This window comes from Myodes glareolus, chromosome 20 (assembly GCF_982192425.1).
Source record: "Myodes glareolus chromosome 20, mMyoGla1.1, whole genome shotgun sequence".
NCBI classification, from domain to species: domain Eukaryota; kingdom Metazoa; phylum Chordata; class Mammalia; order Rodentia; family Cricetidae; genus Myodes; species Myodes glareolus.
In genome coordinates this window covers 7,901,036-7,923,241 of record NC_142045.1, presented here as the reverse complement: position 1 = coordinate 7,923,241, position 22,206 = coordinate 7,901,036, and the positions used below count along the sequence as shown (strand labels likewise).

At 38.7% G+C, this 22,206-nt stretch overlaps 1 protein-coding gene across 3 annotated transcripts in view; it reads right to left on the bottom strand.

The window, feature by feature from the left end:
- Rbm46 (RNA binding motif protein 46) overlaps positions 1-22,116 on the bottom strand; it is a 39,847-nt gene extending 17,731 nt beyond the window's left edge. For all 3 annotated transcript variants that reach the window (XM_085682516.2, XM_085682517.2, XM_085682519.2), the window contains exons 1-4: positions 21,993-22,116; positions 10,603-10,764; positions 9,390-9,857; positions 8,076-8,858 (exon numbers count right to left, since the gene is read on the bottom strand). In XM_085682516.2, coding sequence (XP_085538642.1) covers positions 8,076-8,858; positions 9,390-9,857; positions 10,603-10,753 — 1,402 coding nt within the window. In that variant the 5' untranslated portion in view covers positions 10,754-10,764; positions 21,993-22,116. The remainder of the gene's footprint in view (positions 1-8,075; positions 8,859-9,389; positions 9,858-10,602; positions 10,765-21,992) is intronic.
- Between the last annotated feature and the right edge of the window lie 90 nt (positions 22,117-22,206).

Genomic DNA, 22,206 nt, shown 5'->3' with positions numbered 1-22,206 from the left:
ACCAGCTATGAATTTGTAAAATGTTACAAATGTTATTTGTTACAAATGTTAAAATGTTATATGTTCTTATTTTCTGTAAGCGTTGACCTGCAAGGTCAGTGTGCTGGGTGCAAGCCTAGTGTCTATACAACTCAGGAGCACAGGTTGTTCTCCTGGGACTGGAGCAGCAGATGGCTGAGCCTCCATGTGGAACAAACCTAGGTCTCCTGCAGGACCAGCATCTCTCCACTGAGAGAGCACTCAGGCCCAAAGTTACATTATTTTAAAGACGAAACAAAAGAATGGTTTCATGAGCATTACGAAATTATCAGGCCATCTGTTAGCTGTCAGCTAATGTTCTGCGATGACTGTGGACCCACACGTTTCTCTGGGCAGAAGGGCATTGTGCAGCAGACGAGTACCGAGAATGAAGGCTACAGCTAAGCTATACGCCCAGTCCCAGTACAATACACTTTTTTAAGATTTTAGTCTTTCAAATTATGTTTACATGTGTGGATCTGTGCATAGGAGTGCAGTGCCCTTGGAAGTCAGAGAGGGTGATGATGGATCCCGCCCTGCTCAGAGTTGCTGTGAACCACCTGACATGGGGCCTGAGGAGAAAACCCTGGGGTCCTCTGGAAGAGCAGCAAGCACTCTTCCCTGCGGAGCTCTCCTCCTGCCCCATCCTATACACTTGTTAGTCTAAATTATAGACAGAATTATAACACGTCATATTATCAGTGTGGTAGAAATACTATGACTATTGAATCAAATAAACATACAATAGGTTATATTTTGTTACCTAACATTTTGCTTCCTTAAAATATGAAGTGTTGCCTAAATAAAAATCCAATTGCAGGTATTATAGTCTAGAAGACAAATGGGGCCACATGTAATTAATCCAAGTCTACCCAATAATAACCACTTTAAAGAGCACAAACACCCAAGTAGTTACTGATATTCTCATTTCTTAAAACTTCTGATTGAGGTAACTAAGATTTGAAACAAATGTGCTTCCTTTTGCAAGCCTACAAGCAAGTCTATTATTCTTGAGGCAGCATGCTACCAGAGCTTAGACAGAGGACACCTCTACACGAAGGTTAAAATCTAGGACTGGTGAGATATTCGACATTAGCTACTAAGTTTATCTGACGTTAAGCAAGTTCCTAAAAGCAAAGGTATTTAAGATAATTTTAGAACATTGGAGTACAAAATGGATGGACATAGTAATCCCAGCATTTGGGAGGTAGAGGAAGAAGGACCAGATGTTTAAGGCTTGCCTCAACCAAATAGCAAGTTTGAGGCCAGGCTGGGATTCATGAGATCCTCCTCAACAAGAAGAAAATAAGAGTAATAAAATAAATCCGTGTGAGTAAATGCCTTACTGTGAACACCTGCCTCTAGTAACGAGTCCACTTACTACATTAGTGTCTCAGTGAACTGTTGCTGCATAGTAAATACTAATTCACCAGAAACAGACTCAGGAAAGGTGGAAGAAAACCATCGTTCATGCTCATACTAGTATTCCAGACTCAAAACCAAGAGACAACACAGGAGCTTAAAATAAAAACAATCAACAACAACAACAAAAAATCTTTTAAAATCCACATGAAATCATGTACTTAGGCGACACCATGTGGCAGAACTATGAATTGCTGCTAACATCCACCATGTGTGGTAATATACTTGAATACTTAATATGAAGGAAAATTTAAAACCATTGCTTAAAATGAGTTAAATGACCAAGCTAGAAAATCAATTATTGATACAAAATACCTACTAATGAATATATTAAAGAATGAATTTTAGAAATGTATTGAGCACAGATATGGGAGGCACAGAGGTTCTTATCCACACAAGAATGTAAAACACACAGGACTGTTCCCTCAAAGGGAGGAGGCACAACCTGTCAACTTCCCAGAAGGCTGGTAGTGAACATGGTTTTACAGCCTGTGACACCTGCACTTTCTGTGTGGTCAGCACTGGAGCTTGTGCAATCTATAGAACCCATCCTTATGGAAGATGTCACACGTACTTCACAAAGAGTTCCAATGTAGTCATATCTTCAGATGGATTGTGCACGCAGGATTGAGTTAATTAGTACCAGGTAAATTTTCACAAAACTATGCTGTGCTTAAGTGTGCCTTAAAAAATTACCTGGGGTCAGACTCCCAACGATTGAATGAATATGGTTACAGACATGTTGAACAAAACTACTCTCTTGCCTCCTACAGATTGCCTCTCTGATGGCCATGATGGCTTGCAGAGATCCCAACACACAAACATACTAAGAAATTATAGCATATAGGGTCAAGCTAATTTAATTTATAAGCAAAATTACAGGAGTTATTAATGTTATTAACTTTAAGCAGTTAATAAATATAACTACGAAACAAATATTGGCCTGATGTATTTTAAATACATATCAGTAGTTTTCTAGAACCTGTTGTAAAAAATGTTTCTGAACTTCTAAATGTTTTGTGGAATTTACATTCTTGGTTTGACTACTGTTTACAGGAATTTTTTTTAAAGAAGACAAACAAGAACATGTGCTGACAAAGGAGTTGGATGACCGACTCCTTCACACAGGAGGCAGAGGCAGGCAGATCTCTGTGAGTATGGAGCCAGTCTGGTCTACATAGTGTGTTCCAGTCAGAGTCACACAGTTGAGAGACCCTGTCTCAAAAAAAAAGACATACATAAGTTTTGAATTATACAAAGAAATAATATGCCGATAAAAGGTTAGTTCTTAGAAAAAAGCTCCTGGCTTTAAATTATCAGAATCCAGATGCGCATGCTGACAGACATAATGTGGAAAGTGGCATTGTTGGTCATACACAACACTTGAACAGGTCCTTTAATAATTTAAGCAAAACTATAAATTTGTGAGATAAAAAGAATCCTCAGAAATCAGATGTGGTGGCACTCCTTTAATCCCAGCACTCAAGACGGAGCGGCAGGAAGATCTTTGAGTTCAAGACCAGTCTGGTCTACAATATCAAGTTTTAGGCTAGCCAGAGCTATCTCAAAAAATAAAATAAAATAAAATACAACAATCCTAGAGTCCACCAAATAAGCCTGACATTGCAGAGGTGAAGGTACTGAAGTCTGAGACCAGATGACTCAGAGCCCATGTGCATTCACAACGTTGATGCTTGGGTGGCAGGACTCTTGTGCTTTCGTTTGAGCTCTCCACTAAGCCGCTTCATTTACATTAAATTAAGTATTTGTGGCCCATTAATTAAAATAAGTGCTATCAAGATGAGAATTAGATAAATATGAGGTCATCAAAGAATCTTAAAAAAAAGAAAATTCCAATTGGAATATATGCATCCATTTCAAAAGAACTAGTCCCTCTTCAAGGGTCAGAGACACATAGTTGAGTTCATGGAATTTGGGTCTTATCATTTGGTCATGTGAAAGTGAGCTGTGTAAAAAGTGAAAACTGACAATGTTAAAGCTGAGGGCTACTTCTCTTCTCACTTAGGTGCATTTTAAAACAAGTTCAACTCTTTTAAGTATCGGCCTGAGACAGTATGAAAGAGCTCTCCCTTAAATCTAGAAGGAATACACCTTGAAAGTGTTTTCTTCTCTATAAAGAAAAGTTCCATTGTAATATAACCATTATTTTATATTTAGCTTAAATATCTATTAAAATTATTTAATAAAAAACTAAAGTTTTCTATTTCTAAACAATTTATTGACAAATTTTCTAAATCTAAAATGCTGTTTATGTTTTATACTTTGCCCATCAATCTGGAAATAACAGCTCATGAGAAAAAAAGCACCAATTATCTTTTGGGTAAAAGACTCACAACAGTGACACTTTTTTCCCTTGGCATCTAACCAAAATTGTGTGACATAGAGAAATCAAACCCTAATTTACATGTGAAGACAGAAAATAAAGTATTTACAAAATTCCATTAAACAATTAGAAAAAATAAGCCCTGTGTAACATTGCAAATCAAATACAAGACACAATACATATCAGTTGCAGATTAAATGCTGAGAAAAGCAGTGTTGTTAAAAACAAACACTGACACATGAAATGTTTCTACAAACTAAAATTATCTAGAAAAAAATTACTTGCTCAGAGGAAGAGCAAGTACAGTCAAGAAAGTAATCATGTAAAATGTTTTAAACAGAAAGATGAATGAAAGTTCAATTAACTAATACTACACCTCCTCAATTTCTTCCCAAAATCTGTTAGAAATCATTAAAGTAAACCTGACCAGAGTTCCCTGGTATGAGCCCACCACCATGCTGCTTTTCTAAAAGGTGCATCTTTTAGAAAGGCATCTCAAGGCTCCTCGCTCTGCTCAGAAACTCTTCTTAAAATTTACAAATCGGGGGCTGGAGAGAAGGCTCAGCAGTTAAGAGCACTGGCTGTTCTTTCAGAGGTCCTGAGTTCAATTCCCAGCAACCACATGGTGGCTCACAACCATCTGTGATAAGATCTGGTGCCCTCTTCTGGCCTACAGACAGAACACTGTAAACATAATAAATAAATAAACCTTTAACAAAAAAAAAAGGTTTACAAGTCAGAGAGCAGAAGCTGAAGCCTTCCCTTTATCCCCAAACAGCATATGTATAGAATTTATGCATCTATCTTCTTCACTGCACTCTGACCCCTCAAGAAAAAAAAAAATCTTTAACTCCCAAAGCTTGAGAAAGTATCCTAACACACAGGAGACCTGCAAGAGGCCTGTCTTGACTCTGAACTTCACTGGTCATAGCCAAAGAGCAGCACACAAGCCAGATAAGAGTTTCAAACAGAAAAACTAACCAGTGTTCAATTAACTTATGCCACATCTTCTCGATTTCCTCAATTCTTAAAATCTTGCAGAAATCACCAAAGCAAACCTTCCCAAAGCAACCTGAAGTGACACAAGGAACTTTCCAACAGAGAATCTCATCCCTGTTTTTAAAAACAAGTGGTCATAAAAGAAAAACAAAACCCTGCTACAGTTATCAGTGAACATCACACAGGGAAACAGGAAAGGTGCACCATGCTTGGCTATCTCTCTTCATCATCATCTTATTGTCCAGCAAATTTTTTTTGAAAAAGCATAATCATCTAGAAAAGCAATTGCAATATTGACAGGTCCAGGTTCAAAAGAGAGTCATATTTAAAAAGAAGTGATACGCAATAATCTCAAACGTTGCTACTGACCCAACGTTAAGTATAAAACTTGTTATCCTAACATACACACTTGCATCTGACCCACTAAACTCAGTGATTTCAAGGACAGTTTGAGTAAACAGGGCAAGATCCGGTCTCAGAAACATAGATGCAAAAACAGGTAAACTCACTAAATATATCATACTTATTTCACATAAAATAAAATGGAAGTATTTGTAGTTTTTTTTTAAAAAAGCACTGTATTTCTAAAACTAAGTGAATGAATGCATTGCTGTCTTTCCGACTGGATGACTGAGATGAGGAAGGTTACTCTGACATGAAGATAGAAGACAGGCTCTAATTTTGAGGTGCAAATAAAGAGGGCAATATTAGAGATTAACTCTTAACCCCCTTTTGGCTTTCTTTCTACTAAAGCATTTTAATCAGAAAAGACTTGGCTTTAGAAGGGACAAAAATCTATACATTAACCACTACGAGGTTCTTTGAATCAGGAGTCACTTGAAGTGAACAGATGGCTTCTAAAACTCATTCAGCTATCTACTATCCCTAAAGGACTGCATCTTTTCTTTAAAATAAATATGATCACTGAAACACAGAACATCTTTTAGTTCCCATTCAAGTTTCAAATTTGAAATATGGGGATAGTAAATCCAAGATATCACAAGATTGTCAAAGCTTACTATATCAAACTGGGTTTAGCTTGGTGATAAGTATCTGGCTTAGCAATGTCATTTAAAGAAAATAACCAAAATAAAACTGTATAATGATGACTGAAAAGGAAAAGAAACTAAACTGGCAGAGTTAAAAGGAGTATCATAGCAAACTGTAAGAGAAATTACTATGTCCGAAGAAATTATCTTTAAGTAACTGGCACTATCTGCAAAAATATATTTCTGAAATGCTTTTTTAAAAATGGAACCAAAAGATGTATTAATATAGTTTAAAAAAAAGAAATATTTGAAGCACTCTTAAGACTCAGTAACCATCCCTCAAAATCTCAGGAAAAAACCAGTGGTGAGCAGACTGAGAAGAGAATGAGAACACTCATCACCTCACCAACCCTCTCTAGGACACATCACTGCCACCAACTACTGCCAGTCTCAAGTGTGGCATAAAATACTTCCCTTCTACCTACGGGTAAAAAGTACTGGGAAGGAAGGCGTCAGCCTTTTAATATCTGCCGCTGAGGACCCAACATTACTGAGGAAAGATCAAGACAGGACACCACTACCTAACAGCCACATGGTACACAGCACCTCCTGTCTACACACACTGCCTGACCCTGCTTGAAGATCTTTCATAAAGGCCTCACCTATGCTCTCTGACCAAGGTTTTCTAGATTCCTGGTCTAGACTTTCCACCTCCTTTGTCTTCTGTTCTTTGCTTGCCTTAACAATATTTTCAACAGCCTCCATTTACACTTTAGTCAAGCACAAAAAGCATAGTTGTACAGCACTCAGAGCCTCAGACCTGGTTACTGGGCCCAAATATGCTCCAGTGTTTACTGTAATGTTTTTGGAAAGTCTAAGGATTTAATACAGGCCAATTTCTTTTAACAGTTATATACTAATCATATTCTATTAATTCTTCTCCACAGTTAAACACAAACAAGAAAAACACATAAAAATGAAAACTTTTCTATATTTTTAAATTAACAATTCTGATACAAGACTAATAAACTCCAAAATGAGTGATTTAAGCCATTTGCACACACATTTTAGCAGGTGGCTAATCTGTGGCATGCAAAATGCATACATCCTGGTGTTGCTAAGCACAGAGCCAAACACAAAACTGTAAACTTACTCTAAACATTGACATTTGTTTGGGAATTTTTTAACCTCAATTGTGCAGCTCTCCAGTGTGAACTCTGTATATGACAATACTGTGTCACAATGTGACAAGCTGAACTCATCTACCAGAGTGCTGGCCAATTTTATGTAAACTTGACATAGGCTAAGACTCTTAGAAGAGACACTCAGTTGAGAAAATGTCCGATCTAACTGGCCTATGGTAATTTTCTTCAACGACTGACATGGGAAGGCCCAGCTCACTGTGAATGGTGCCACACCTGGGCTGGCAGCCCTGGGTGCTGTAAGAAGGCAGACTGAGTGAGCTATTGGGACAGAGCCCCTAAAGCATTCCTTCAAGTCCTCCTGCCTCCAGCTTCCTGCTTGAGTTCATGTGAAGAGCTCCAGACTGTATACTGAACCTTATCTCTATGTGGCAACTGAACAGGCAATCTTTTTTCTCCATAAAAGTGTGTTGTAAACAGAATACAGATAAGGACAGCCCCAGAGGGTTATAGTGTCTTTTTCTTTAGACTACCAAGCAAGCATGTTTTATATATCCTAATATCATCTCTCCAACTTTTAAGAAAATGGGGTTCTTTAAAAACATGAAATTTGAAGACACTTGTCATCAACATCTCTTAATGATGCTTTTTACCTTTCATGAGTAGTAACGACAAATTTCCAGATTGGTGAGCGTAAAGCCATGTCTACACATGACCCACATGAAAAGTCTGTCATTTTTATGAATCTCTAACCTTTTCCACCAAAAAATTCATTGTGTAGACATCACCAAAGATGTAAGGAAAGAATTAAAAATTGGTTCACATAACAAATTCTGTAGCATACATCAAAATTTTTATCAAATGAGAATTAGTCATTAAGAAACAATTAAGTAATGAAAAGGGGGCCTGAACTCCATAACCAAAGCTCAGCTTCCCTCTCAGTAAGTAGTGCTTAAAAATCAAAATGTAGGATAATTATAAAGGAGTCAAGTCTCATAAAAATTAACTATGAGTTTTGAACTCGGGGTCCTTCTGCTCTGATCTCAGAGAACTGAGAAAAAGGTAAAAACTCACTACTGACATTCAGAGTTCAAATCATGACTGTATAATCAATCTAGCACAGTATTCTCTAATGTTAACACATCAAGTCTTCTAACTTACCCAAATGAAGCAGCGTGAACTGGGCTGCCAGTTCCTTTGCATCTTCCAGAGTAGTGCAGAGTTTATCTGGCATGAAGTAACTCTGGGATCCGTTTGCAATTGCAGGAATAACTATCTTATATACCAAAAGTACTTTTCCATCTTGACTGGTTGTTGAATATAAATAATATTCTGGTGGTGCCCAATTATTCTTGTTGCAGTAATAATCCAAATGCATCACTGCAGAATTAAAATGATTGTATTTTAAAGAATACATACTAATTGGGGTAAGCTTTGTTCCAGGAAAAAAGGGGTAAGTACATCTTTCAATTTCAGGGGGGCTGGGACTATGCTGACCGTTGAGGCGAGTGGGAAGAGCTGGAGTCTTGCCTAGAGTTTTGGAGTGGCTCTCTTCTTTGTTAGCATATACAAGCAGGTTTTCAGAATTTGGACTGATCTGGCCATTGAGATGCTGTCGCCAAGTATTTTCTTTATTCACTGGCTTTGCCAGTGTTACCTCAATACTGGCTCCATCAATGCATTTTCCATTCATAACAGACATAGCGGCCACTGCATCTTCTCGGTTGAAGAAGTGAACAAAGGCATAATCTCTAAGTTTCTTTACTCGTTCCACTGCACCAGGTTTGAATTTATTGAATTCTGCTTTAATTGTTTCCTCTGTAGTTGAAATCATTAGATTTCTTACATAGAGAACTTTAACTCTCTGCATGGTTTCCTCATCAACTTCTTTCTCTGGATCAGCCCAATCTACCTGAATGGTGTGGCCCCAAAGTTGAAATGTTCCTGAAAAAAAATTCATGAACTGATTTCATGTTAACTAAAGCAAAGAATACAAGTTTAAAGAACTACAAAAAATAATTTCTTAAAGAAACTCAAGCATATATCAACATTTCTGACTAATCACTTACGCCCACTTACACCAAAGTTGTTACTAAAGCAAACCTAATCAGAACTTATGACAAAATTTAAGAGTTGGTAACACAAGCAAGACTTTAAAGATTAATTACTGTTGGAATTAAATAATGCTCTCTCTCAATTCTTATTGAACATAATTAACAAAGTTAAAATTATATACACATTACAGTTACCAGTTAAAGTATATATATATTCAGTAATTAAGAAATATAACTCATTTTGTAGGAACAATTTCTCATACCATATAATCATTTAATTTACTTCCTCATTAAAACAATTCTTCACTCCTCTTCAAGTGGCATCATATATCTCACTAACATTGCTCTATCACTAACTGCTGTGTTTCCATATTCATAAGGGGATGAATATGGAAAGTAACCTATGCAATGGCTATCTTACCTGGAATCAGCTTTCTCCTGGCCATTGCAGCAGCCCTGTGGGACTCATACTCAACAAACGCAAAGCCACGGTTCTTGGTCTTGTCAGTTGCACTTGGATAAACAATCACATCCACAACACCTTCTGTAACTTTCTTCATCTCATCCAAGATTTCTTCCTTTTTCTTTTCTTTGGGAATTGCTCCAATAAATAACCTGCAATTATCCAAGCTAACACACACACCGATAAACTTCCCTGGACGAATCTCATAATTGTTAAGAATGCGGATGGCTAGCTGGGCTTCTTCTTTAGTGGTGTACATCACAAACGCATAGCCTCTGTTTTCACCACTGAACTCCATCATCAGCCGAAATTCATAAATCTTCCCAGCCCTTTCAAATACAGGAACCAACTCATCTTCATACATGTCACGAGGTATCTTCCCAACAAAAACCTCACAGCCTCTGGGGGGAGGTGGACCTTCCCAACCTGAGAAAACAAAGATAAACAAATGGAAATTAAATTCTAAAAAGCTATATTCATAACTGAGTCATTTACTCAGTCAACAAATTGGCGATATCAGCCACCTATATGGCAGGCAGTATTCTAAGTGTTGAGGATACAAAAATTAATTCCTTTCCTTGTAAAACTCATTCTAACAAAACTCCAAGAGACAGTGTGTGAATGATAAAATGCTGTAAGGAAAACACAACCATATAAGAAAAGCGGAGGATGTGAGCACAGAGTTTATGCAGTGACCTGAATGAAGCTACGAGCGGAGCATAAGAAAACTAGATACAGATGCCTTCCTGCCTACTGTAGATGGAGAACAGAAACAGGTGATGCAGCAACCAAGGAAGCTGGAAGCAAGCATTTTATTTACTCATTTGGAGATTCTGAGCAAAGAAATGCATGGTTCGAATGGTAAGATCCGTGCCTATTTGAATCTCATTACATAAATACTAGGCCTCTACTCAGTGCTCTTTCAAGTTTCTCCCCAAATGACTTGTCCTTAATGCCTTGAGTTTACTTTTCTCTGATGCCCTGAATCCTGATTTATTTCTCAATCCAAACCATGTTATTTCTCAATCATTTTTTAAACAAGAGCAAGGTTTTAAATAAATGCATAACTTCTTTCAAAATCACAGCTGAGACTGGTAGGGATGTTTGTGAGAATACATGCCTCATCTAAATAACAATGCTAAAGACTTAAACACATCTAAGCAAACCCCACCTGGAGGCGGACCACCAAATTTCCTCTGACCATTTTCTTGCACCATGTTGTAGCCAGTCTTCTCCATCAGAGCCAGCAAGGCTGCTTCATTCTGAGTACCAGTGCGTACTTTGCCGCAGCCGTTTGTTCCATCCGCGTTCTCTTCATTCATGGCTACAATTCCTAAAACAAATCAAGTAACTGTAAGTCCACAACACAGCTCCAGGATGCTGGGGAGCATTTCTTTGGATTGCATGAAGCCAAGGACAACATGGCTTACGGGTGAGGTGACCAACCTTCACTCCTCCCCTTTAGGGTCCGCCCCAAAGCTCTTCCCTACAATACAAAGTGGAAAACTGTTTTTCAAGATCATCTAAGTGTGAGAAAGGGAGTCAAAGGAAAGAGGAATAAAGGAAAATGTGAAATCAGAAGTGAGAGTTAGATAAGAAAGAAAACAACAAAGTAGCACAATATACTTCCATGAGTGAATCCACGGTCACTGCCAGAGCTTTAAACCATTCTGTCACTCAGGCCAACTGATTTTTCTCTGTGAGTACAAATATCACACTTGTCAGAAGCCCATGCATGACCTGATGCCAATATTGTTCACTGCCTCAATCTTCAAGAATTTCAACTTTCCAGAAACAAAGCCTTCAAATCAGTCCACTTGCATTCATTAGAAGTTACCAGAGACTGACTAGAAACACATAAGCACAGGTCATCTAAGAAGAAATAGGGCCCAATCTGATATCCAAGTAGCATCATCTTAAGACACTTTTATTAGTTGTGTGGATAGAACTGAAGCAAAAGAGCCACAGTGTTCCTTCAGCATCATATATAAAAATGTATACATGTGGGTAGAAGTGAACAAGCTCACGCACACGTGTGCATGTGACCAATGATCAGGCTTGAGTGTGATTCCTCTGGTACTGAAATCACAAGTACATGCCATGTCCAGTTTTTTTGCTTGTTTTTAACCAGGATCACATTTAGGTCAGCATACTTACATGTCAAGCACTTTTCCAACTGAGCAATTTCCCTGTCTCTGTATTTTAATTTTTATAATTAACTTAATTACCATATTTGCATTTCCTAATGATAAACACTGTGGTTTTCTCTCTCATTTACTTAGTGTTATTATAAATAATTACAAAGATTTTTAATTCACATTATAGAGAACAAATTATGAAAACTATTTTGGCTACAAATACAATATATATTTGTATATATTATATATTGTATACAAATACAATATATATTTGTATTATATAAATAGGGAGATATAAATAGGGAGATATAAATCTCCCTATTTATATAAAACGGAAACTAGGCCACTGTTGTATAGCACTGTTAGAATTCCATTTTGTTCACAGCCATACTACCCTGAACATGTTCAATCCCAGAAAAAATCTTAGAAGCTAAGCAGAGTTGTGCCTGGTCAGTAAGAAGCAAAATTTTGAGTCAGTGTACCTCCATTTTAGCCTTTCTAGCTATACAACTTGGACAACTTCATTTCTTTACACCTTACTCATTTAAATGGACATATCAACGTACATCCTCATAAGACTACTTTCTTTGCAGCTGACTAATGTATGTAAAAGGGCTACTAAAAAGTTCCAAAAAGATCTACTAAGTGCCTTGGTAAATATGAGAATAGTAGCACATTTTATTTTTTTAGGAACTCACAGTGTTGGCATAGGACATATTATTTTTTCACAACCATCTTTCGTTTCTCACAGGTGGCATAGGTATGACAGACACAAATTCAGACTGACTGTAATTACTGGTTCATGGGGTCACAGTGGGTTCTGTAGAGGATGGGGATGGAGGAGATGTTATCAGTTTGCTCCTGAACAGTAGTTCTCAACATGTGGGCCACAACCCCCAGATCACACTGTAGATATCCTGTATATCAGATATTTACATTACAACTCATAACAGCAGTAAAATGTTATAAAGTACTATAAACAATTTTATGGTTGGGGTCACCACAACATGAGGAACTCTGTATTAAAGGGTCACAGCACTGGGAAGGTTGAAAACCTCTGCCCTAGAGCAAGGGAGGCCATCATTGCAGCTCTCGACTAGTTTAACTAGTGTGACTTCAGAAGCAAGCATGGCTCTGGAGCCCAGTGGCTTAGGTTCATAACCTCTTTTCGCTCACTAGATATACAGTGGAATAAGTTAGTTACATTATGCCTCAGTTTCTTCATCCATAATATGCTGACAACAATTATTCTAGCAAATGTTTTATAAATAAAAGAAAATATTTGGTAATTAAACCAGCTGATGATTAAGTAAAAGCATTAGAACTCTTTTTAAAATCTTAAAACAATTATTCAAAAATGCTAATTTTATACATATTTGAAATGCTTCATATCAACATATATATATATGCAAATATCTGTAGAAACTAGTTACTCATTATCTGCACAGTAACTAGCTTCAAAACAAAACTGCAAATGCCAGAAACAGGCAAAAGATCAAAGGTTCACTTTTGCAGGTTTACTATAAATACAAGGGAATCAGTAAGTATCATCTCTAGTCTCTACGACTAATAAGAGTTATGTGCCTTTATAAAAGGAAATTATTCCATATCAAAAAAGAAAGAGAGAAACTATACCATCCAAGATCCCAGAACCAGAAAGTGGTATATACAGAATTCAAAGCCAGGTCAACATAGTCTCAGGCATTCACACTTGCCAAGAAAATTATTCTGACATACAATGTCTTCATTTGCTTGTGGACTGAGTGGAAGTACCTACTGAGTACCAACTGTGCTCCCTATTTCAGGGATGTAACAGCAAATTACCACCAAAGCTCTTGTATCTTAAATCCTAGTCACATAAGGTATAACAAGGACAACGCTACGGAGAGGGGCAGGATAAGGACACGTGGCAGTTGAAGGTGGGCAGAAGACAGGTGTGACTGTATATCTGACAGTGTTTAGAAAAGTAGTTCTCAATCTGTGGGTTGAGACCCTTTTAGGGGGGGGATCAAACAGCCCTTTCACAGGGGTCACCTCAGACTATCAGAAAACAGGGATTTACATTGTGATTCACAGTAGTAGAAAAATTGGTTATGAAATAGTAATAAAAATAATTTTATGGTTGAGGGTCACCACGACACGTATTGCGGGGTTGCAGCATTAGGAAGGTTGGGAACCACTGCTCTGGAATCACCACCGATGAGGCAAACCTCTAGGCGCACTGTGAAGAATTGTGTGCATTAATCTCTGGGAACACCTGTGTGTGATTTTCTTGATTGTGTTAACTGAAGTGGGAGTTCCCTCCTTGAACGTGGGGTACCTTCCAAGGTGGCCCCGATATCAGCAGCCCTGAGCAAAGGGTTTGCTGTTGGATGAACTGACAGACCCCGATGCCATCTGTCCTCCTTGCACTCTCCACCAACACCGGGACCCAGATTCCTGGGCCTTCCAACATGGACTGCTGATCAATGGATCCCCAGGAGCTGCTCACCAGACTGGGATGCTGAGACATAGAGCCATGTGGGCTGAGCTGCCACCAGATTCTCAGTCTCTCCAGTGTAAAGACAGCAATTTCTGGACTATGCAGGCTCTATCATGAAAGTCAATCTAATAAATCTAAAAGGATTACCTAGCCATTAAGAAGTCACCAGAAGGGTAGAGGTGGAGACTAATTAGAAGGCCACTACTACAATGTAGGTGAAATAATGAGAATGGCAGAGATCAAAATTTGAGGTGCAAAGTACAAGAATTGGTCTCATTTGAGTTGAAGGCACAACCTACAGAATTTTCAGACATTGCAAAAGGAGAGCCAAGGGCAGGTTAGCATCAAAGTCTGAGCCTGAGCAATGAGAAAAGAGTAATGCTCAACAAATTCTATGGATGATACAGTTCAGTTTTAGGCATATTAAATCTTAGTATCTATTAGATCAACCAAGTTCATACGACGTCTGAAAAGTGCTTAGATGACAAATACAAGACTCTGGAAGTTGAGTCATGCTGAACAATAACTTCTGTACATTATGTGAAAAGGGCAAGGTTTATCAACTCTAGAAAACTGTTACCAAGAGGAAATCTATCTTTTCCACCGTGATGGACAGTGTTAATGGTCAACTTGTCAGAATCCAGAATCATGAGACACTGAAGGATTAATACGGATTATATAACTGATATGGAAAAAGTCCTCTCATTTTTAAGTGGAACCATCCCCTTAGAAGGGAATTCTGGGCTGTACGAAATATGAAAGGATGCACACATAGATCCCCTTTCCTCTGACTCCAGACCATAAGTGCAATGTAACCAACTACCTCAAAACTGCTACCTCCTGCACTTCCTGCAGTGGTGGACAGCACCACAGAAACCTGAGCCACACAACCCCCAGGCTGACTTCGCCTGAATATTTTATGACAGCAACAGGGAAAGAACCTAAGAGACCCAGGAATAGCAAATGTGCCAAGTGTTTTAAGGAAGTCAAATTTAGAGGGTTTAATGTGAAATCTCTAAGTTTAAAACTTGGAAATTATAAAAACATTAACAGACATCAGTAGGCCAAACAAAACAGCCGTATTTCCTATGGCCCAGTCTCTGAGCTGTCAACACTTTCCCTTGTACCTATAGCAGGTATTCAAACAGTATTTGACAAGCCCACCGAAAACTTCAGAAAAAAATTAACAAAGTTTCATGTACTGTTGGCAGTTGTATTTTAAACTGAAACTTCTTTCTTATACCAATATTTGGAAATTTCTATTAAATACGAAATACACATGTGCTTGGTAATTCAAGAATGTAATTACATATAGAATTGCCCATGTATGCAAAGATACGCACAAATCCAATGATCATTGTACAGAAAAGCAATAACCTACAAAATAACTATCAACCAACTATACAAACTAAAATAAAAGTCATCTTATAACTATACAGTGGCATGTTGACAGGCTATTAAAGAATGTCACTCCTGAGGCTAAAGACATGCTCAATGGTTAAGAGCACTTGCTGCTCTTCCAGTAACTCCGTGATGGATTCTCGGCAGCACACATGTAACTCCAGTTCCAGGGATTCAATGCTCTGTTCTGATCTCTGTGAGTATGCATGTGATACACATACATACATACAGGCAAAATGCACATAAAACAAATTTAATGAAAACATTTGAAATAAAAAGAATGTCATGCCTTTGTACTAAATACAGAAAACCTTCAAAGAATACTCTAGAGAATACTACAATACCAATTGCAAATGTTGGAGAGTTTTTTTTAGATAAGCATATATACGTTGATAGTTTTTTACATGGGCATATAAAAATTGTGGGCCATTTACAAGTAACTTTAAAAATTGCAATCACTGATGAAAACATACTTTTCTTTCTCAAATCTCTGTGTATTCTTTCAGAAGAGGCCTCCAGGCAGGATTTCTTTATTTGTTTGCTTGCTTTTGTTTTGAGAGAGGTTCTTGCTTACCTCTGCAACCCAGGCAGGCCTTCAACTCACAGCAATCCTCCAAGTGCTGAGATTACAGCATGCCTCACCACGGCTAGCTTCATACTGTTCCTTAAGACCAAGTCCAACCAATTTAGACAGTCACCATGGACTTCTCAAGTGGCTGAGACTCCCTCCCCAACTTCATCTTATGTGCCCCAAACAAAGCCAAAGTGTACTTCTTTTTGGCTTCTCAAATGTGACACACTCTCCTCCATTAGCTCTTGGGTCTGCTGATCATGTGTTTTCCCTACCTCCTCAGATGCTCTTACTATTAATTATCTAAATTAGGTATTCCTTGATATCTACTTTCATCACAGAGCCCAGTTCTGAGTGTTGTGATGGCCAATCCCCTGCTCTTCTACCTCTACCCTGGTCCTCCCTCAGCTCCACCAGACTTTAAATTGTAGACTTATTTCGCTAGCACCACACAGCATCCTGACACATGATGCAGTCAATAAAGAAAACAAAAGGACTTCATGACTTCACTGAGATATGGCCCTGGGTGACATTCTTGTTCATCTGAAAGTCCTGAGACAGATTAGGTATCTGTCTATGTAAATGTTCCCTCACATTTACTCACTGGTGTCCCATGCATCAAACTGCCTACTTTTCCCACTTTCCATAAAACGTTACTTTTCGTATTTAAAAAATGAGCTAGGGAGACAGCTCAATCAGAGAGGTGTTTGAACCTGACTTCCATTTCCAGAACTCATGTTTGAAAATGTGGTAGGTGTCTGGGGGTGGCCAACCAAACAGCATCAATCACCAATCAGCAAAGAAACTCGGATTCAGACAAGTGATGGCCAGTGCCTGAGGAACCAACTTAGAGAAATTGGCATGCATCTGTTCAATATAATCATAAAATCATAATTTATAATAATAAAACATCTTTAAAATGCCCTAGATCTGGTCGACAGAACTTTAATCCAATCAGGAGGTCAAGGGAGGCGATTTTTTTGAGTATGAGCACAGTTTGGTCTACTTGGGGAGTTCTAAGCCAGCCAGGGATACAGAGTGAGACCCTGTCTCCAAAATTAAATAACAAACAAACAAATGCAAACACTTCAAAAAACTAAAACCAAATCAAACCAAAGACCCTCTAGTCTGAGCAGTTATTAAAAACTAACAACGTTCTATCGTGACATGGAATATCTACCCATGAACATCATTTGAGTCTGAATATTTGTTTTTTTAAACATGTATATAAAAATTCTGCAGGTGCGGAATCTTGCTACTTAGACCAGGTTGTCTGTCCTTGAACTGACCCAGTCAGTCGAGTGCTGGGGTTATTTACATAATAAAGCTACAATTTACAAGAAAAGGACCAAGGGCCCATTGAAGCAGGGAAGGACAGGGAGTCTGCAGGGTCTGGCCAGGTTCTCTGCACCTGTTAAGGTTGTGTAGCTTGGTGTTCCTGCAAGACTCCTAACAATAGGAATGGAGGCTGTCTCTGACTTACTGGCTTTCGAGACGAGACCCTTTCCTCCTGCTGGACTGCCTTGCCCACCCTTAATGAGGGAATGCACCTAACCTTACTATAACTTGATATGCCTTGTTTGCTTGACATCCCTGGGAGGGGAGGCCTGCCCTATTCTGAAGGGAAAGGAGGTGGAGAGGATCTTGGGGAGAGAGGATGGGTGGAGTGAGAGGAGAGAAGAGAAAGTGAAGTTGGGATATAATATGAGAATTTAAAAAGTTCCACTACAGTATAGGTAAAAGCCTTCTCCTCTGCTTGTTTCAGAATAACAGACACTATCTTGTTTCTCTTTATTAGTAGTAGGGTCTCCTAACTTAAGAAACAGGAAATATAGATAAATTGTTATCAAGAAAAAAGATTTTGAACTTGCATTAGCACTAAATGTGTGTCCTTCATTATAATTTAGAAATAAATTTTATGTGACTTCAAATCCAGTAAATATTTTTAATCCATTCTGGTAAAAGAACTGATAAATTCTAAAGAGTAAAGATATTAAAGAGATAGATTAACTGACCATCTTTTGAACTTTTTTTTATTAATAATTCGATGTTTTCCCTTCATTTCTTTAAAACAATTTTAACTGATACAGGTTTAGTATTCCTTATCAAAAGTGTTTAGATGCTAATTCAGATCCAAATAATTCTGGGTTTGGGGACAGCAGAGGTATTAATGAGTATCTTGCAGATAGGAACAAACTCTAAAGATGAATGCTACCCTACATCCACAGAAACTGAAGGTTTTTTTTTTAATACAGTATTTCTGATGCACTTGTGTGGGCTTTGACACTGAGGTTCTACAATGGTACACAAAAATTTAGAGTTTGGAATATTTAAATTTCAGGTTAGATATACTCAAGGATATCCAATTAAGATGGTCTTTACTCTGGAGTCTGCCTTTATAGCATTATTAAATATTTTGTAGAAAGAAAAAGGCCAGAAGCCCTTGGACCACCACCAATATATGTAAGAAAGCAAAAAGATAATACTTGTTTGCTTAAGATAGCAAAATTAGCGACTGAAAAGACCTGGCACTCAAACTCCTATCAACACTCAACTTCTAAAATCAGTTGTCTTCAATAATTTAGTCTAGAACAGCATTGATTCTAACATCAGACACAAAAGATACTTAGCCTGTGCATAGACTAGGAAAGTGATACTTGAATTGTTTTAATAAAGACTGCTACATACAAAGGTGACTTACTGATTAAAAAAGCAACATATAGTTTCTCTTCTCATTTTACCCTCCATGTCAAATTCAATCTAGAAACATGACTTTTGTTTTTACTGTAATTCACAGCTAGCTAAAATGGCTACTAAGTTCACAAGCCAGTCTATGCCTGCTGCTACCTACAGACATCTAATTTAGGGTAGTATTGTCACTAAAGTGTATGTTAGAGAGACTGTTTACACACTTATGCTGAAATAATAATCAGTTCAAATCTAAAACACTCCTTTTACATAGAATAGCTACAAAGATATGCAAGACTGTGCATTTCAAGAAATCTTAAAATATGAAACTTGAAATTACAGGACTAAGAAACAGAGGAACATCACCAATCCCATCTTCTCATTAGTGTACAGGGTGCTCTTATCCTAAAAACCTCCTTAGAATGATGCAGACACGAGTAATACACAACTAGGAGAGACCAAAGACATAACTTCCACATCATATCCACTAGCTGATGCGTAATTCCTTCAGAACCAAAACTAGCTGGGAAATTGTAAGTAAATCTAAAACAAGCTGTATTTTAAAGTTCATCCTAAAATGTTCCACAATCAGTCAGAGTTACTCAAATGGCCAAAGAAGCGCAGAAGTGTAAGCTAGCACACATATCGAGGGTTACAGAGAAGCACAGGAATGTAAGCTAGCACACATATCGAGGGTTACAGAGAAGCACAGGAATGTAAGCTAGCACACGTATCGAGGGTTACAGAGAAGCACAGGAATGTAAGCTAGCACACGTATCGAGGGTTACAGAGAAGCACAGGAATGTAAGCTAGCACACGTATCGAGGGTTACAGAGAAGCACAGGAATGTAAGCTAGCACACGTATCGAGGGTTACAGAGAAGCACAGGAATGTAAGCTAGCACACGTATCGAGGGTTACAGAGAAGCACAGGAGTGTAAGCTAGCACGCGCATGCATTGAGGGTTACAGAGAAGCACAGGAGTGTAAGCTAGCACACGTATCGAGGCTTACAGAGAAGCACAGGAGTGTAAGCTAGCACGCGCATGCATTGAGGGTTACAGGTTCAATGCCTTCAGTTACTTTAAGAAATGTATTCACATTTCTGGGCAATAGAATGAGCAAGAATGATGTTAATCATTTATGGGAAAGAGGAAAAGAGAAACACAATCAACAGAGACAGTAAACTGGACGTTTTATAACATTTTAAAACATATTTTACTTCAACTTTCAAAAATAAATCTTTTTGTTCTAAACTTTGGAACTTACAAAGGTTTCTTTCTAAATTAATTTCAAAAGAAAAAGAATCACTATCCCAAACCCTCTAAGATATAATGTCAGGATAGCAAAACTAACCACAGGACAAATATTCAACTAACAATCTCAACAAATCTTTAAAATACTGAAATACATATCTCATTAGCTTATAGCATCCTAACAAATCATGAAGTTTAAATTTCATGCGTCTGAAGAGAGAGCTCAGCCATCATTTCTTAGATTATAAAAGTGAACAATATATAAAGTTTAATTCTTTAAAAAAATGTTCAGTTTAATGATCTGAGACCTAAAACCCCTTTTATACAAGGTGCTCTACATCTTTGAGACATTGCCTGAACCCTGTGAATGTGAAGTTCCAGACTGGTCAATACAGGTGTTACTGAGCATGATCAGCGGAGATTCTGAGCAGCGCTTAGCTTAGACACGGCACTACAGTCAACATGCTTGAGAACTAAAAATCGCGGTCCCATACATCTAAAACAATTTCCAAATACAAGTTCCCACGTGGATCAGTTCAATTCCATGTAAAATTATTTCTATTAAATAATGAGAGTATGTTTAATTGCAAAAGTTAAATATTTAATAAGTTTTAGTACTAGGTATTTCATATATGTTGAACAGAATTAAATCTGGGATCATAAAAAATGTATTTAAAAAAAATTCCTTTGGGGGCCACAGTATGCAGCGGGTGAAGGCACTTGCCACTCAAGCCTGAGACCTTCATCAGGAGAGAATCAACTCCTGAAAGCTGCCCTCGGGCTTTTCTGCACATCCTTGCACTCTCTCACACATGTAAAATGTTTCAAATTATTATAAATATTTTTTTGGTTTTTTGAGACAGGGTTTCGCTGTAGTATTATAAGCAATTTTTAAGTACTGAAAACAAAAGTTATGTGCTCTTTTAGCTTATGAGGAATATCTAAATGTTTGTCTAAACTAAATATGCTAACTACCAGTCTTCTATAACATCATTTGAAGTCATATCAGTTTGAACACAGAAATCACATTTTCCCTTTTTTCTTCCTTGCCAACCATCAGATATTAAAAAAAATACTTATCACTAAAATTTTAAATTTATACAAATTACTTATTTGCAATCCTTTCTTAAAATTATAGTATGGTTGCCACCAACAAAACGACACAATTGAACACTTAAGACTTAATTTCAGCCACATAACATACTTTACTTGCATAATATTCTTGGTATTAGTAATCCTTATAAGTACGTCTCCATTTGGCATGAGCTGTTTAGTAATTTCGGCATTAATGTTAAAGTCCAAGACTCGAATATGAAAATTAGCATTTAAACATAGCCACAGGCGGGAAATAAGGCAGTGTTGGTATTTGGTAAATACACCGGTAACAACTATCTTTATGTCCTTAGTGGCAAATAATCGCAGTTATTATAACACTATTTCTAACCACATGACACAAATCTACCTATGACAGCACGAAGTAAACTTAATCCTGAATGACTACAAATGGAAGTTTCTTGAACTTCTCATAGCGATGATTCTTGAAATGAAAACGTCCAGTTATTCAGATTACCGAATTTCCACGCGCGTATTCATACTCGACAGTGCGTCACTGCCTCGTGGATGCTACCTGTGATGCTTCCCGGTTTTTAATTCGGTCCTGGGTGGCTCAAGGGGGCGGATGAGCGGGAGCTGGGTCCCCTCGGATCATTTCCCAGGGAGGCAGACCCCCTTTCCCCGTGCAGTCTCCGCCCCGCGACCCGCTGTTCCTCCCGCATCCCTGCGTGCGTTAGCGGCCGCGTCGGGCAGTTGGATCCCGACCGCCACTCTCGCAGATGCGCTCGGCGGCCGGGCCCTCGAGGAACCCGGGGCAGCCGCGGAGCCAGGGCAAGGGCCGCCGCCGGGAGGCCCAGGCCCTGTGGACGCCGCCCGACGGTGCCGCCCCGCTCCGGGCGCCTGGCCACCCCTAGCCTGCGGCCGTTGGCCGCGGTTCGCCCGGCACCCCGCGGCTCCCATCCCCGCCTCCTCACCCCGTCGGGTCTTCAGAGGCCGGACCTAAAAAAAAAAAAGCCAATCCCGGGACCAACGAGCTCAAACGGCCGCCAACTCCGGATCTGCGCCGGGGGGCGGAAGCCGCGGAGGGGAGGAGTCGCCGCGGGCCGGGGCGGGGAAGGGCGTGGCCGCCGGGGCTCGTGCCGTCCTCGCGCCTCGGGGCCTCGGGCTCCGCGCCTCAGCCGAGCGTGC